Source organism: Eubalaena glacialis, chromosome X (genome assembly GCF_028564815.1).
Source record: "Eubalaena glacialis isolate mEubGla1 chromosome X, mEubGla1.1.hap2.+ XY, whole genome shotgun sequence".
Classification (NCBI taxonomy): Eukaryota; Metazoa; Chordata; class Mammalia; order Artiodactyla; family Balaenidae; genus Eubalaena; species Eubalaena glacialis.
In genome coordinates, this window is record NC_083736.1 from 133276465 (window position 1) to 133292145 (window position 15681).

The following is a 15681-nucleotide window of genomic DNA, read 5'->3' on the forward strand; positions in this document are numbered from 1 at the left end:
AAGGCATTTGTTGAGCTGGGTTGAGCTGAGAGTGTTAAGTAGGGTTTAGTAATGAGGGGAAATGATTAAACTAGAGTGTGGTCTCTACGCACAGTGGAACATTATCCAGTCTTCAAAAGGAAGGAAATTCTGACATGTGCTACAACTTGGGTGAACCTTGAGGACATTATGCTAAATGAGATCAGCCAAAGAGTGGATGATTCCACTTACACATGGTACCTCGAGGAGTCAGATTTGCAAAGACAGAAACTAGAAGGGTGATTGCCAGGGGCTGGGGGTAGTAAGGGGATGGAGAGTTATGGTCTAATGGGCACAAGAGTTTCAGCTTTGCAAGATCAAAGAGCCCTGGAGATCGGTTGCACGCTGATGTAAATGTGCTTAACACTAGCACACTGGACATTTAAAAATGGTTGAGATGGTAAATTGGATGTCATGTGTATTTTACCTCAATTTAAAAAATGAAAAAATACAGTACATTATCGCAAGGTGAAAAAAGTAACGAAGAGGAGGCTTTTTCAACCCTAAGACTGCGAAGGACCCAGAGCAGGAAAGTGGAGAAAGCCTGATGAGTTCAGTTCGGTGGCAGGTTCGTCGGAGGGAGTCGGGAAGGGTGAAGCCAGGTCAGGAAGGGCCTTACACACCAGCAGAGGAGCTCAGCCTGGGGTTTGCATTCAGCCGCAAGGCGGTGAAATGCAGGGAGCTTGGTTCAGGAAGCTCAGGCTGGCAGGCAGCAGAGGGAGGGTGATTGGAAAAGCTAGCTCAGAGGTCGGGCGTTCGGCCAGGAGGCTGTGTGATCGACTCTGGCTGAAGCCACGAGAGCCTGCACTTTGAGGCTTCAGAGGAGGAAGGGACAGATTGTGAGACACTGGGGAGAGGGAGTGAATAGGACTTGGTAATGGGTTGGACGAGGGTGATGGAGAAGGAGAGATAAGAGATGGAGTAGAGCAGTGGTTTTCAAAGAGTTTCAGGGGCATGATCATGTTTTGAAATGAAATAATTTACAGAACTTCAATATCTAAAACTGGTTAAAGCAGAGCAGCTCAGATGGAAGGCAAGGCGGGGAGACACCGGTTCTGATGCTCCTAGCCCGGGGATGACCACCATGCCCTTACCGGCCTGGAGAAATCCAGCCTTGGTGACAGGGGAGACCATCCTGCCATTCACAGAAAAAGGGGACTGCTTTGGATGTCAGTTTGGTTTCAGAGCAATTTGAGGTGCTAATGGGCCATCTTGGTGGAACTCTCCAGAAGTGATCACTGCAGGAGCATCAGAGAGAGGGTAAGGTGGAGGTTTCCCTTGGGGAGTTATCTGCTTATTGTCAGATCTGTGCCAGTGCACACAAGATTGGCAAATCCTGTCAAGGTCAAGGGAGAAGAGCTGAGGAAAGAACGTTGGGGGATGCCGACCTTAGAGCAGAGGGCAGAAGAGGCACCACGGCAAGTACGCTCAGAGGTAGAACAGTCAGGATCGTCCCGCAGTTGCCAGATGGGGGCATGGGGGCAGAGTCAGCGGTGTGAACACGGCAGGTGGTCTCGTGACACAGAGTGTCACATCGTTACAAATCTTCCCACCTGCTTCATTCATCTGGATCCCATTCTTTCTATGGCAATGACGGTTCAGGGTGGAACTCAGAAGTCTCTGACTCCTTTGATTTTTGACCTGGTACAGATCAGCTTTCACTCTCCCAAGGCTTGGAAATGAAGAGGCATTCCTGTGGCATCCCCTAGCGGGAAAGCGGTCAAGGCCTCGGGTGAACAGAAAGGCAGCCTCAGCCTCCGTCCCAGGGTACTGACTGTTGCAGTACGATGCCTGGTGTGCTGGCATTTTGCTGCCCTGGATCTGGTATTTTGCAGAGTGACTAGAGTACTTTTCTTACCCTAGAGAAAGTTTCTGGGCTGGTTCCCTTATCAAAAATACACACGTCAGGGTGATAATCTCTCTCTCTCTTCTCTCTCTCCCTCTCTCTATCCTTCCCTCCCTTTCCCATTCTTCCCCTCCCCCCTCACATCCCCAACTGGATTTAGACCTTCGCCAATGACTGTCTTACTGGGATGATGGAGCTATGTAGTCACAGCACGTGACTAGCTTGGTGTTTGGTGTCATCATAGAACAAAAGCTGGTGATTCCCGGAGTTCATGACATATAGCAGGGTCACCTGTGTATCCTCCAGCTGTGTGCATTGTTTTCTCTTCTCTCGCCTCGTTTCCTAGTGTGCTTGACATGCAAAGCATTTATGAAAAGATGCTCTAAAAATCTGGACCTAATGGAAATTCTTTGTCCTCCTTTTTCCCAGGAGGGAGACACTCCAAAAAAGGCAGCCTCTGCCACCGTCACTGTCACCAACACTGCTCTTGCCACTGCCACTGTCACTGCTACTGCCATTGTCACCGCCACTGTCACGGCCACTGCCACGGCCACTGCCACTACCACTACCACTACCACTACCATTTCCACCATCACCTCCACCATCACTACTGGCCTCATGGACAGCAGTCACCTGGAGATGACATCCTGGGCGGCCCTGCCCGTTCTGTCCAGCAGCACTACCAATGTCCGGAGACCCAAGCTCACTTTTGATGACTCGTATGTTGTCCCCGGATTCTCTGGAGTGGTGAATGGGGGTGGGGGCAGTATGGCTTTTCGAGCACCGCGCATGTGTCACCCGAAATAAGACCTCAGAGGCAGCAGTGCAGCTCCTATAGCCTTGAAAGTAGATTCCTCCTCCTCCTCACACACACCTCTATCCCCATCGAGAAACGTCGCTGGCCCATTTTAATCGTGGAGCTCTGTTACTGATTCCGAAGGCAGGTGCTGAATCCCAGCTTGCTTGGTCCTCCTTGCTTACCCGTGTCCTCAGATAGAACTGTGTGCCAGCAAAGAGAATTATAGCTAGGTTCTCTCGGATCTGTTTGGGCAGCTGGAATGGTTGGGGTTGGAGGATGTGGGTATTTATCCTAATGGGCCATTAAGCACTTCCGATTTCATTCACTGGACTATTTCAAGCTTGGTTATTATATGCATGACAAGCATTCATCGGCCCTGTTCAAGGCATTGTATAGGAATGGATTTATAGCCCCCCAGAGTTGTGACTATTCGGTCTTTTAATGAAAAGATGAAACATTGCTTTCTGAACATGCTCGTTTTGTTTGTTTAGGGTTCACAACGCTGATTATTACATGCAAGAGGCGAAGAAGCTGAAGCACAAAGCTGATGCACTGGTAGGTTTCCTTTCTCCCGTTGCTCTCCTCCCATTCAGGTATTAGGCTTTGAAGGAGAACAAAGAATCCACTTCACAAATGAGCCAAACCTTTTCATTGCTGCTGTGACATAGAGAGATTGGAGCTGGTTAATTCCTTAGCACCGGGATTCCCCAAGGTCTTGGTGCCATGTTGCCCTGCCATTCTTGGTTTTCCCACTCTTCTTCCCCTTGCTCCAATTTCAGAAGCTCAGTGGCTTGTACTGTCTTTCAAGTGACTTTGAAATGACCTTTGAAACTGCCCTGGGGAAGGTGGGAGCTCCCATGGGTTCCAGTAAACCCGAACTGGCGTGGGCAGGGAGAGGGCTGCTGAGAGCCAGTTCAGTGGCCTCAGTCATTGGCTCTGGGAAACTCAGGTCTGTAGGAAAATCTCAGCTCCTTGCTGCGTTTGATGACATGTTTCCAGAGTGAGGCCCACAGCCAGCCTAGGTCCCTGCACACAGAAAGGATGTTCTGTTCTCTGGATTTCCCCCGACACTTGGCCTCGCTACCTCCAGGGGTTGTGAGAGCATGGGGGGGTCGTCTGATTGACTGAACCGCCTAACAGGGGGTCTCAATCATGTGGTACAATCACTTGGGGAGCTTTAAACTAGCCCTGATGCCCAAGCCACACCCCAGAGAAATGGAATCAGAATTTCCGACACTGGGACCCAGGCATGGGTGTTAAAGCTCCCCCCGGGTGATTCCCAAGTGCAGCCAAGGTTGAGAACCACTGCCCTAAATTCAGGGTCCTCACCTTTGACTAAAGCCCAGCATAATTAGAGGCGTCAGTTCAACTCCGTTGGGTTGAAAAAAAATCACATCCTCCATAATCACATTGTGTCCAGCCAAGACTTAGCTGCCCTGTGCTGTTTGCCACTGGGAGGGCTGTAATGCAGGACCACGATGGTCTCTGCGCCGTGACTCGCGCGTGGCCACCATCCACTGCCCTCCAAAGGGCCACGGTACATAAGGAGATAATCGGTATGTCTTTAGTATTAAAATTTCCATGGGGTGTGTGAAAAAAAAATCCAAAAATTCTCCCTCGGTGGGGGGGGTGGGGGTGGGGAGGAATGATAAGAAAAAAAGAAAAGGTTGAGAAATACTCATTTAGAGGAAGATGTCTTTGCTTGGCTTACGTCTACACCAGAGCTAGGCACTCCTTTGGAGTTCAAGCCCCTAATTGGCCCTGTGGCCCATGTAGTCTTCTCTCTGGACTTCAGTTATTCCTTTTGGAAAAAGAGAGATTTGGGCCAGGTGATCTTTAAGGATCCTTCCAGCTATGGGCTTGCAAATGAAAAGTCAGTTTCAAAAATCAGGATGTAAAGCTTAATTTCCACAGGGGAGAGCCAATCAGAGTCAGATGACCTAAGGAAATTATCTTGTAAGGCAAGAGAAGATGGAGGTTTTCATAAAATCGCTTTGAATTGGGCTGAAACCGCTATTTTTCCACAACAGCTTACAGAAAGGAAACCACAGAATTCCTGCAGTACATAAAAGCTGGAGAACATTTATTGCAAAGAGAGTCATTTACAGCAAGAGAGTCTGCAGGACCTGTAACTCATCATTTTATAGATGTACTTAATCCTTTGCTAGGGACAGCTACTCTGACGTTTTGAGAATTGAAACCTTCACAGTTGCATTCTATTGGTTCTTTCACATAAAATTCTGTATTAGTGGAATTCTTCCATCCAGCTATCAAAAATTGAAAATGTTAAATACTGTTAGAAAATGCTCACTATAAAGGTGTCATATATAATATTCATTACACATAAAAAAGAAATCAGTATGTCTAAGTCAGTTTAATCGTGACCATTATCAGGGCTAAAACCTTCTGCAATAAAATTTTACTAAACTAAAATACTTAGTAGTACTATATTTGGGGGCTTTTTGACACACTATTTCAGACCATCATTTACAGTGAAAGTGATGTGATTATCGTCAATAGTCACACTGCAACTTCCCATTTTTCATGGCAATAGCATCCATTTGTTACTCTTCTCCTGGGCGTGGGGATGATGTGCTCATCTAGAGTTCCAAGCAAGGACTAAATGGGTTAGTTGTCCAGGAGGCTTGTAAAAAGCAGGGTTTCATTGCAAGCTCTGTCTAGAGGACATTATGATGACCAGTCTAGTAAATGTAGTCAAGAGAAACTAGTCGAGGCAGTGATTTGGATCCTGGTCCACCAAAAAGATAACAACAACAGGAATACCACAAAGACATGATACCTTGGCTGCAGTTTTCTCTTCTCAACCAGCCTCCATGTCATGGCGATAGAACCTGAAATCAGTTACATCCTCGTCTAGACAAATTCCTAATTGCTCCCCCTCCATATGTCAACCTTGGCACTGTTGGGCTGGGCAGTTCTCCACTGTGGGAGCTGTCCTGCGCATTGAGGGATGTTTAGCAGCATCTCCGGCCTCTGTCCACTAGATGCCCCTCATCCCTAGTGGTGACAACCAAAAAGGTCTCCAGACATTGCCAGATGTTCCCTGGGGGAGGGGTGCAAAGTTGCCCCGGGTTGAACACCACTGCTTTAGATGAAGGAGAGAAGAGGAACCGTCACATTGACAAGTCTTCTTCCTGTTTCAGTTTGAGAAATTTGGCAAAGCCGTGAATTATGCCGATGCAGCCCTGTCCTTCACCGAATGTGGCAACGCGATGGAGCGCGACCCTCTGGAAGCCAAGTCTCCGTACACCATGTACTCTGAGACTGTGGAGCTTCTCAGGTTCGTGCCTTTCTGCTGCCTTCTTCCTTAGCTCTTTCCAGTCATAATTAGAAGCTGCTTGCTATGTTTGAAAACTATCACTTCCACATAATAATGATTCATCCAAGGCATCTTCTTCTTAGAAGTCATCATAATTCGTTCTTGCCATTTTATTCATGTCATGGAAAATTTATAACTGATGGACACTGCTTGTATCAGTTATCCCCTTCAGAGGTTATAACGTGAGTGTTACAATTTGCAATATTCATAAAATTAAAATGGAAAGGTAGTGGATGCGAGTAAAGTATCATCATTTCACTGTTTGGCGTGGACACTTGTCTTTTCAAAGCGCAGTTTTATAATTCACAAAAAGCGATGCTATTGGGATTTCTGTTATAAACCATGTTTTCTAAAAATTTCTGCCTCAGTTATTAAAAACGGAGGGGCACTGTTCCAACACAAAGTCAGCTTTGGAGGCCGCAGCTGTGGAGTAGACGTTCCATGCATCTGGAATTTGAGGGACAGTCAAGGTGGTAGCAGGGGGAGGGGAGAGATGAGGTCGATAATAGGGAAGGGTGTATTAACGGCACAGATTATTGGTTTCATTTGCATTTTGAATGAAATTTTCTGGCCTGTTGCTCTTGGTGCAGTGGAGTTTGTGGGTAATCAAAAAATTCTTGTCAGAAGGGGAAAGAGAAGAAATGATATCCATTCTAGTGCTTTCCAGTCATCTGCAGGTATTTGTACAAGAATTTCCTCCACCTCTGAATAGCGGATAAGCACCCTCATTTGCAGGATGGACTACATCATGGCTTTTGATTGAGTGAGCAGTTCTTCACCTGATAGGTCCTTGTATCCCAGCCACCTCTGGCTTGATTAATCGATAATGCCAGGCCTGCTTTTTATTGTGTTCTTGCATCAGCAATAAACTGTTACAAATCTGAGGACTCTTGTACCTAAACCTTCAGAAAGACATTGGGCAGATTTAGTATGCATATTTTCCCAGGAAAGCATTTGAAAAGATCAGAAGAATGGGAACCATTATAAAGAAGAAGAAGAAGAAAAAACTATGGTTACATAGAATCAGAAGATTTAGTTAAAGCCACCAAAGTAGGGAGATTATGAGGAAAGTTCCAGCCTTACCTTGACAGGCCAGGCAGCCATCTTTGGCTTTTCGCTGCTCTGAGAAGTATATAAAGTATCTCTCAGACTTTATGCCCTGTGAAAGCCACCACCGCCATTTGTAGCTTTCAAGGGGAAATTGATTTCTCAGTGTCTATAAGAGGCTGCCTGCAGTTTTCAAAGACGCGCAAGACGAAAATCCTGGCAGAAACGATAAGGATTCAAAATGGAGGGGAAACTTTAATGAACAAACCTGCAGAAAAGCCATGCCTTCTATTCATCCCCAAATGCAAATTAAAACAAGGCACTTTTTAAATTGACAGGAAAGTGTAAAAATGTTAATACCTAGTGTTAGCACATACGCAAAATAATGGTGAACTGGGCCTCCTCCGTGCTGCTGATGGGAATGGAAATTGATCGTTGTAAATTGAGGGCAATTTGGTATTGTGTAGGAAAACCTATACAAGTGAGCATTCATATCTTTTGAGCCAGTAATTCAACTTCCAGAAATTTGAATTTTCTATACTGAAGAAAAGACTTGTAAGAGGAGAACGAGTTATCTGTACAGTGTTCAGTTTGGCCTATATTATAGCACCCAATTAGAAGCAAACCAAATCATCAACAGTAGAAGGGTAATTAATTACATCGCAGTACACTCAACAGAATGGTTTGCAGCCATTGAAATGCAACACTGATGGAGACTATGTAGCTGCACGAAGATGTTTATAATATGATGTTAAAGTAAAAGCAAGCCACAGAATTATAGACACATTGCATTTCTGACCACGAAAAGCATGTTTCTGCACGTGGACCAACCTGGAAGGGAAATAAGGTCATATCTGTAATTGGGGGTGAAATTATGGGTGTTTTCACTCTCTCTATATATATTTTTTCTTGTTTCCTTTTAGGAAAACACATGCTCTCTAAATAGAAAAGCAAAACATCAAATTTCATTTTTGGTAAAAATGCCATGTGAATCGCTGAGTGATATTTATTTCCATTAGAAAACACTTCTTTTTCCTTTATTATTTACAATTTTCTTTTCTTTTTGTCTAAGCACAGTTGTTTTTTTTTTTACATGATGTGATAGTTTACTCCCCATAGGAGGATATTTTCAGTGGAACCTGGTGAAAGTCAATGGAGAATTCGTAGCCATTCACTTTTAAGTCAGTATTTTGAAACTTTATTTTGAGATAATTGGATATTCACATGCAGTTATAAGAAATGATACAGAAAGTTCCTGTGTACCTCTCCCCCCCCCCCCCCGTTTCCCCCCATGGTACCATCTAGCGTAGCCCTAGTCCAAGATCACAGCCAAGGCAAGGACATTGCTACCTGCCTTACTCAGATGTCATCAGGTCTTTTTTCTCCCAGATTTTACCAGTTCTACATGCGCTACTTTGTATGTCCTCTATATATGTAGACCTTTACATTTTCTAGTATATGTGTGTGTGTAATTTTTTTTTTGGAGAGAAATTTCAGTTGGGAATAAAATGGGCTAAAGCAACTAAGTCTTCTGGCCCATGTAAGCCATTGGAACTCCACTATCAAGGCACTTCAACAGTGGCTGCAATTAGAGGGTAACTGTAAGAGGAACATGGTTTTTAGTAGCGTAATTTTATGTTGAAGAGATTTTTATTACTCTCTCCCTGACGGTATGCTGGCTGCAGAGAGAGCACCCCTTTTTTTTCATTCAAGTAATTGTGGTTGCTCTGAGCCTTGGGAATCTGCAATAGACATATACTTGTGAAAACAAGTGGGGCATCACAATGACTTGACATTTCAGTGATCCAGCTCATAAGAAGCCTTTTTGCTCAATATGGCAACAACAGGAGGGACCCACATCAAGTGCGCGGGTCCTTTTGTTGGAAAATGTTCACTGGACAGAACTGGGGCAGTAACTGGGGAGAGCAGAGCGATAGGGGGCGCCGGTGTTCCGGGGAGGCTGCTGAAAGTGCGGGCTCGCCATCGCCCTCTCGTAATCGAGAGCTAGTCGGGGCTGCCTGCACATCTTCAACTTCCCTCTGCAACACTGAACCCTGTTACTTATTCCACCACGAGTACCTGTGAAATTGCATTAAAGCTCAGACAATGATTTTATGCAATGAATTGATTTTCAAGAGTCTAAATGCCCAGAATGGAATCTGCTCAGCTCGAAGAAAAAAAATGGGAACTACTCAACCTTTGATCTCCCCGGTGCGGAACAGTAACAATTAAAGAGAATGGAAAGACAAAATATACAAGCACCATAAATTAGGGGCGCTCAGACCTCTACCTGCTGTGAAATTTACCTCCCTCAAAAAACAAAAAAAACACTTCCTAGAGGAATATGTCCCACACCTGAGCCATTAGAAACACACAGCTTTTGCAACTGTGTGATGGAGGCCTCCCTACACTCAGGTCAGACATAGCTGTGTTATTATTTACCTCATCTGTCAAAAACGCAACTGAAACTGACATATGTGTCCATGTCTCATTGAAAGCCAATAATATTGTTTAACTAGAGTGTTCTTAGAAACAGTATTTTGCCAGCATTTATACACACGCCAGACCCACAGTAGTTCCACAGCACTGTTCTGGAACGTGGGCTCCGGATATAGCTGGCTTCTCCAGAGCTAGCTTCCATCCGTCACAGCAGTGCCATTGTGACACTCCTGTGGTCGTCATTTTGTGTATGTTTTCAGGAAAGCACACTTTTGCCCACATGCCCTTCTCAGTCCTCCCACCCAGAGCAAATGTGGGGCTAGCGCATTTAGGTGATGAGAACACCAATGACTTTGGGACTTTCTGAAGGGTCAGACGGATTCCACTTGAGCTTGTCCTTTCTCTTCAAAGGTATGCAATGAGGCTGAAGAACTTTGCAAGCCCCCTGGCTTCGGATGGGGACAAAAAGCTGGCCGTACTATGGTAAGCCTTCTGGAGGCCACCAGGAAACAGCTGATATGTTGCAGAAGGATTTGAAAAGTCAACTTAAGCTGCTTACCCCCAGATCATTATTCTTGTCTTCCATTAAACTCTGGAAGGCTAACTGGTGGATTTCTTCAGTCGCTGACTAAACATTTACTCTCCGAATTTATACCCTTATCAAGATGGGATTTTAATGCTTACCCCTTCTTTTTTTAAAAAACAACACATATTTATTATCTTACAGTTCTGAAGGTCAGAAGTCTGAAATGTGTTTCACGAGCCTATAATCAGAGTGTCAGCAAGGCTGCATTCCTTCCAGAGGCTCTAGGGGAGAATCAACTTCCTGGCCTTTTCCAGCTTCTAGAGGCCACCTGCACTCCTTGGCTCATGGCCCCTTCGTCCATCCTCAAAGTCAGCAGTGTAGCTTCTTTTTTTTTTAATTTATTTTATTATTTAATTATTTTTATGGCTGCATTGGGTCTTCGTTTCTGTGTGAGGGCTTTCTCTAGTTGTGGCAAGCGGGGGCCACTCTTCATCGCGGTGCGCGGGCCTCTCACTATCGCGGCCTCTCTTGTTGCGGAGCACAAGCTCCAGATGCGTAGGCTCAGTAATTGTGGCTCATGGGCCTAGTTGCCCCACGGCATGTGGGATCTTCCCAGACCAGGGCTCAAACCCGTGTCCCCTGCATTGGCAGGCAGACTCCCAACCACTGCGCCACCAGGGAAGCCAGCAGTGTAGCTTCTTAAAATAGCTCCCCGACTTTGACATTCAGCCTCCTTCTTCCATCTTTTGTGAACTCTTTTTTTCTTTTTTTAAAATTTTATTGAAGTGTAGTTGATTTACGATGTTGTGTTAATTTCCGCTGTGCAGCACAGTGACTCAGTTATACATCTATATATATTCTTTTTCATGTTCGTTTCCATTATGCTTTATCACAGGATGTTGAGTATAGTTCCCTGTGCTATGCTTACTCCTTCTTTTTAAAATTTTTTTCTTTTTTCACTTATATTCCTCAATAACTGTAGGAGAGTAACTGCAAAATAGGAATCAGTTTTTAGTTTTATAGGTTTGATTATGCATCGGCATTAACATGGTCCTTTCCTCATCACCACAGCTACCGATGCTTATCACTTCTCTACCTGCGGATGTTCAAACTGAAGAAGGACCACGCCATGAAGTACTCCAGATCACTGATGGAATATTTTAAGGTAATCCTTATTTGGTATAATTTATAGGCCCCGGGTGATTAAATCACTAATGAGACATGGCAGGCATGTTATTAAATGTCAAGGTTGCTGCTGCCAAAGGCTTAACCTTCCTCATCCTGGCTCCTCCCACCTCTCCTTTGGGGCTCAGCAGAGAGCTTTGGTTTGATTTGATTCCAGAGAGAGAAGGTACAGTGGTTCAATCCCCTGATGATTCTCTGGACTGAACAAATGGCCCCGGGCAGCTTCCCAGCTGCAGTCAGGGGGGCGATGCCTTCTGCCCACCCTGCACGGTGGACAAGCCAGAGGACGCGGCTGGAGCTGTGGTCATGGCTCTGGCCGGTCTCGTGTTACATGAGATGCCAGCCTAGAAATTTCTCGGCAGTGAGAGAAGTCACTGCAGCCACCCTGGGCTCTGCGGGGACAGCCACACCCCCTGTGACCATGGGGAGTCTTGGAGGACAGTGGTTGCACTTGAAGACGACTGATTGCTTTGGCTGCCAAAATAAACAAACAGTAAATAAACAAACGCATCATCTAGGGAGCTGAAGTTTTTAATCTACAAGCAAAACAAGGTATTTCAACCACGAGATGCAATGCCGAAATGTGGGAATGAGCCCAAATGAAAACTGCAAGCCTGGAGCTAGGCCTGGCCACTGTGCCGGGTATCGCTGGCTTGAGGGTCCATGGAGCTTCTGTGGCTTCTACCCCCATAACACTGGTCACGTTTTAGAGTTGAGGGGGCTCAAGGCTCCTGTTGGGCAGGTCTTGAAAGGAAAAGGACAATTTTATTTATTTATTTAGTAGTAGTATTTTTTTGCCAAGTTCATCAGACCACTTGGCTCAGTTGCACCAAGGCAGTTGTTTGAAATGAATCAAATCCTGACCTTACCTCAAACGTCAGAACCCGGTGAGAGAGGGTGCACAGGTGTGTGAGGACACCAACTCGGGGAAGGGAGCAGGTTCCCCAGCTATCGTGTGGTGTGGCCATAATAAAGCCAGTGCTTGTGGAGGTGAACATGGTCAAATGCACCAGCTGCCCACGACCGTATGTCTACAGTGTCACCCTGGGCTCCGGAAAGGCGTCTTGATGCTGTAGGTCTGGGGCAGGTCCTAAGAATGGGCATTTCTAACAAGTTCCCAGGCGATGCTGATGCTGATCCTGTGGTCGCGCTTTGAGCCCCAGCCCCAGCATCTGTCCTCTGCGGCCTGTCCTGTGTAGCTTTCAGGGCATCGCAAGATACCAAACAGACGTTAAGTAACTCACTCCTCTGGCAGTGCGTTGAGCTTCTTTGAGGTTCAAAACTGGAGGCTCCCACCTGGTGAGGCCATTGTAACGAGCGGACCGCTGTCCGCGTGGGGCGGTGCTGAGCGTCAGGTTTTCCTGTGCGCCACAAGTGTACCGCCACTAAAACAGAGGAGGCCCATTCTTTTTTTTAAAATTTATTTGATCGAAGTATAGTTGATTTACAATGTTGTGTTAATTTCTGCCGTACAGCAAAGCGATTCAGTTATATACATATATACATTCTTTTTCATATTCTTTTCCGTTGTGGTTTATCACAGGATATTGAACAGAGTTCCCTGTGCTATACACTAGGACCTTGTTGTTTATCCATCCTATATATACTAGTTTGCATCTGCTAACCCCAAACTCCCAACCCATCCCTCCCCCACACCCCCTCCCCCTTGGCAACCACAAGTCTGTTCTCTATGTCTGTGAGTCCGTTTCTGTTTCATAGATAAGTTCATTTGTGTCATATTTTAGATTCCACATATAAGTGATATCCTTTGGTATTTGTCTTTCTCTTTCTGACTTACTTCACTTAGTATGATCATCTCTAGGTCCATCCATGTTGCTGCAAATGGCATGATTTCATTCTTTTTTATGGCTGAGTAATATTCCGTTGTACATATATACCACATCTTCTTTATCTGCTCATCTGTTTATGGACACAGGTTGCTTCCATATCTTCGATATTGTAAATAGTGTTGTGATGAACATTGGGATGCATGTATCTTTTCAAAGTATGGTTTTCTCCGAATATACGCCCAGGAGTTGGATGGCTGGATCATATGGTAGTTCTATTTTTAGTTTTTTGAGGAACCTCCATACCGTCTTCCATAGTGGCTGCACCAATTTACATTCCCACCAACAGTGTAGGGGGGTTCCCTTTTCGAGGAGGCCCATTCTTTAAACCAGCCCATCAGAGGGAAAAGATTGTTTAGTGCTCCACTGCAATGCAGCCCTGGGCCAGTTGCACCGCTAAACAAGGAAAACCATCAGCCATGAGGATATGCATGTGATGATAGCAAATCAAGGTGATTCATACACACACACACACAAATGCTGCTTGGTCCTGGCGAGTTCCTGGGATTTCAGAAATGACATCCTACCTTGCATCCCAGGGAAAAAGTTTGTAACTGGAGCTAAAGGTGAAAAGCTTGTCTGTACTCTGAAGAGCTTGTTTTGCAGAATAAATTTCAGATGAGGATAATTAAACCACTTCTTGGAGAACTGAGTCTGATTTCACTGGGCCTTTTAGTATATAAGATCTTTCATCAAGTGACTTTCATGGTCCTGATTGGAGCCCACTAATTATCCCAACCAGCTATTTTCATCGAGTGCGCATCGTGGTGTGCTGACGTGCACATACATTCCAGCTCTGGTAAGGAAACAGGAGGCATCCCGAAATGCTGCAATCAATATTAATGTACTCTAAATCACACTTCCATCTGTTTCTGAATTAATAAAACACAAGATAGATGTCCTCATTTCCCTCTCTCTTTCTCTCTTTTAGCAAAATGCTTCAAAAGTCGCTCAGATACCATCTCCATGGGTAGGCAATGGAAAGTAAGTATCTTCTGAAAATTACTTTTTCATGAAAATCAGCGATTGAATAGACCCCAGATATTTGGTATTGACAACCCCAGGTGGAAAGGTCAGTTCTGAATCTACAGTCATTTTGGTGCATGCAGAATTCTAGTCAGGTTTCAGCTAATAGCAGGACAGAAAAGTTTAACATGATGTGATTCCAAATTTCTTTCACTATTTGATCTTTAAGCCAAATGACGGCCATAAAAATATCAGTTAATGAGATGGCAAGCACCATGCCATTTCGGGGAGGCAGGGTAAAGTTACCTCCACTGCAGTGATTTTTCAATGATTCACTCAGTAATGAAAGACCAATGAAATATTCATTGATATATGGTAAGTGCTTTAATAAAACCAAAGGCATAATAGTGCTGAAAATGTGAAGGCACTTCGTCAGCCAATTATCTGAGCCTTCATGATGATTTTTATATTAATACTAAAATACCCTGACCTAAAAGTAAAAGCAGCTACTCTACTGCTGGTCTGAGGCTCAGTGAACGCACCCACTCTGCGGCCGTCCTTAGAGCCCTATCTGCTCGGGGCAGCTCAGCCCTCCAGCAGTAGGGCAGGAGCTGGGAAACCAGCTGATGTGGGCCAGAAGCTGCCCTTAGCTCCCAGGGTAAACTAAGAGAGCCCCTTCCTCTCTCTACAATGAAAGGGCCGGACCCAGTGACATCGGAGGCTCATCTGAAGACAGGTTCCTTTTCAGAGGGCGATTTGGAATCCTAGTTCTGTCTCAGCCCTGAACTGGCTACATGCCCACACTTAACTGCTTGAGTATCCGTTTCTCCTGTGATTCCAATACCTCCCTCACCACCCCAAGCCCGCTTCCCACCAGTGGATGTACACCTTCACAGAGAGCTGGGGGTTTTCCCCATTTTTCATCATTTCAAAATTCTTATGTCTCTGATCAAAACACTTTCTTGAGCAGTGAAATAGTCTCCTTTGCCACTTATAGTTTAAAGCACACTCCCGAAGCAGTGGGATTGTGAACTCTAAGATCATAAAAACATTCCGAGTGAGGGAACGGATCCATTAAAAACTCCGTGTTAACTCAATTACTGTATTGAAAGGAAATACCGTTCAAACTGTTGAATTAGGTCTCACTCATACTGACGGACAAAAGTGAAAGAACGCTTCTCTCTGGAAGCTCAGAGAATAAAAATAACTACTGAAAGGCCCAGAGAAAGCTATTTTCTCTGAGCACGGAGTAAAGCAAGGGCAAATTCAGGTAAGCAGCCATTAAAGGATCATTGGAAAAAAAAATTTTTTTTAATTCTGCAGCGAAAGAACTCAAACACATTCTAAGCTTGTGAAGTCACATTAAAAGCCTCCCGAAATGATTTTTAAAGCAGCTTCTGTCTGAAGAAAGCACATTCCCTTTGGTAGTCCAGAGAGCTTTTGAATGAGGCAACTCAAAACGGTCGCCCAGGGGTTACAGCCCATTCATTCAGCAAATACTTTGGGTACATTTCCCTACAAGAGACCTGGGACGCAGCGGAATTCCAAGGGCTCCCTGCGCTCGAGAAGCCCGCAGTCCAGTGGAGGGAGGTGACAGGTATGAACAAAGTTCTGCAGACACCCAAGAAAAAGAGAGCGTGGGCCTCCGTGGGTGGTCAGGGAGGGCTT

At 45.2% G+C, this 15681-nt stretch overlaps 1 protein-coding gene across 1 annotated transcript in view; it reads left to right on the forward strand.

The window, feature by feature from the left end:
- Positions 1 to 15681, forward strand: part of AFF2 (ALF transcription elongation factor 2) — a 335919-nt gene that overhangs the window by 311281 nt on the left and 8957 nt on the right. Inside the window, exons 14-19 of the mRNA XM_061178238.1 lie at positions 2294 to 2583; positions 3155 to 3218; positions 5828 to 5964; positions 9901 to 9972; positions 11087 to 11180; positions 13979 to 14031. Of these exons, the coding sequence (XP_061034221.1) occupies positions 2294 to 2583; positions 3155 to 3218; positions 5828 to 5964; positions 9901 to 9972; positions 11087 to 11180; positions 13979 to 14031 (710 nt within the window). The remainder of the gene's footprint in view (positions 1 to 2293; positions 2584 to 3154; positions 3219 to 5827; positions 5965 to 9900; positions 9973 to 11086; positions 11181 to 13978; positions 14032 to 15681) is intronic.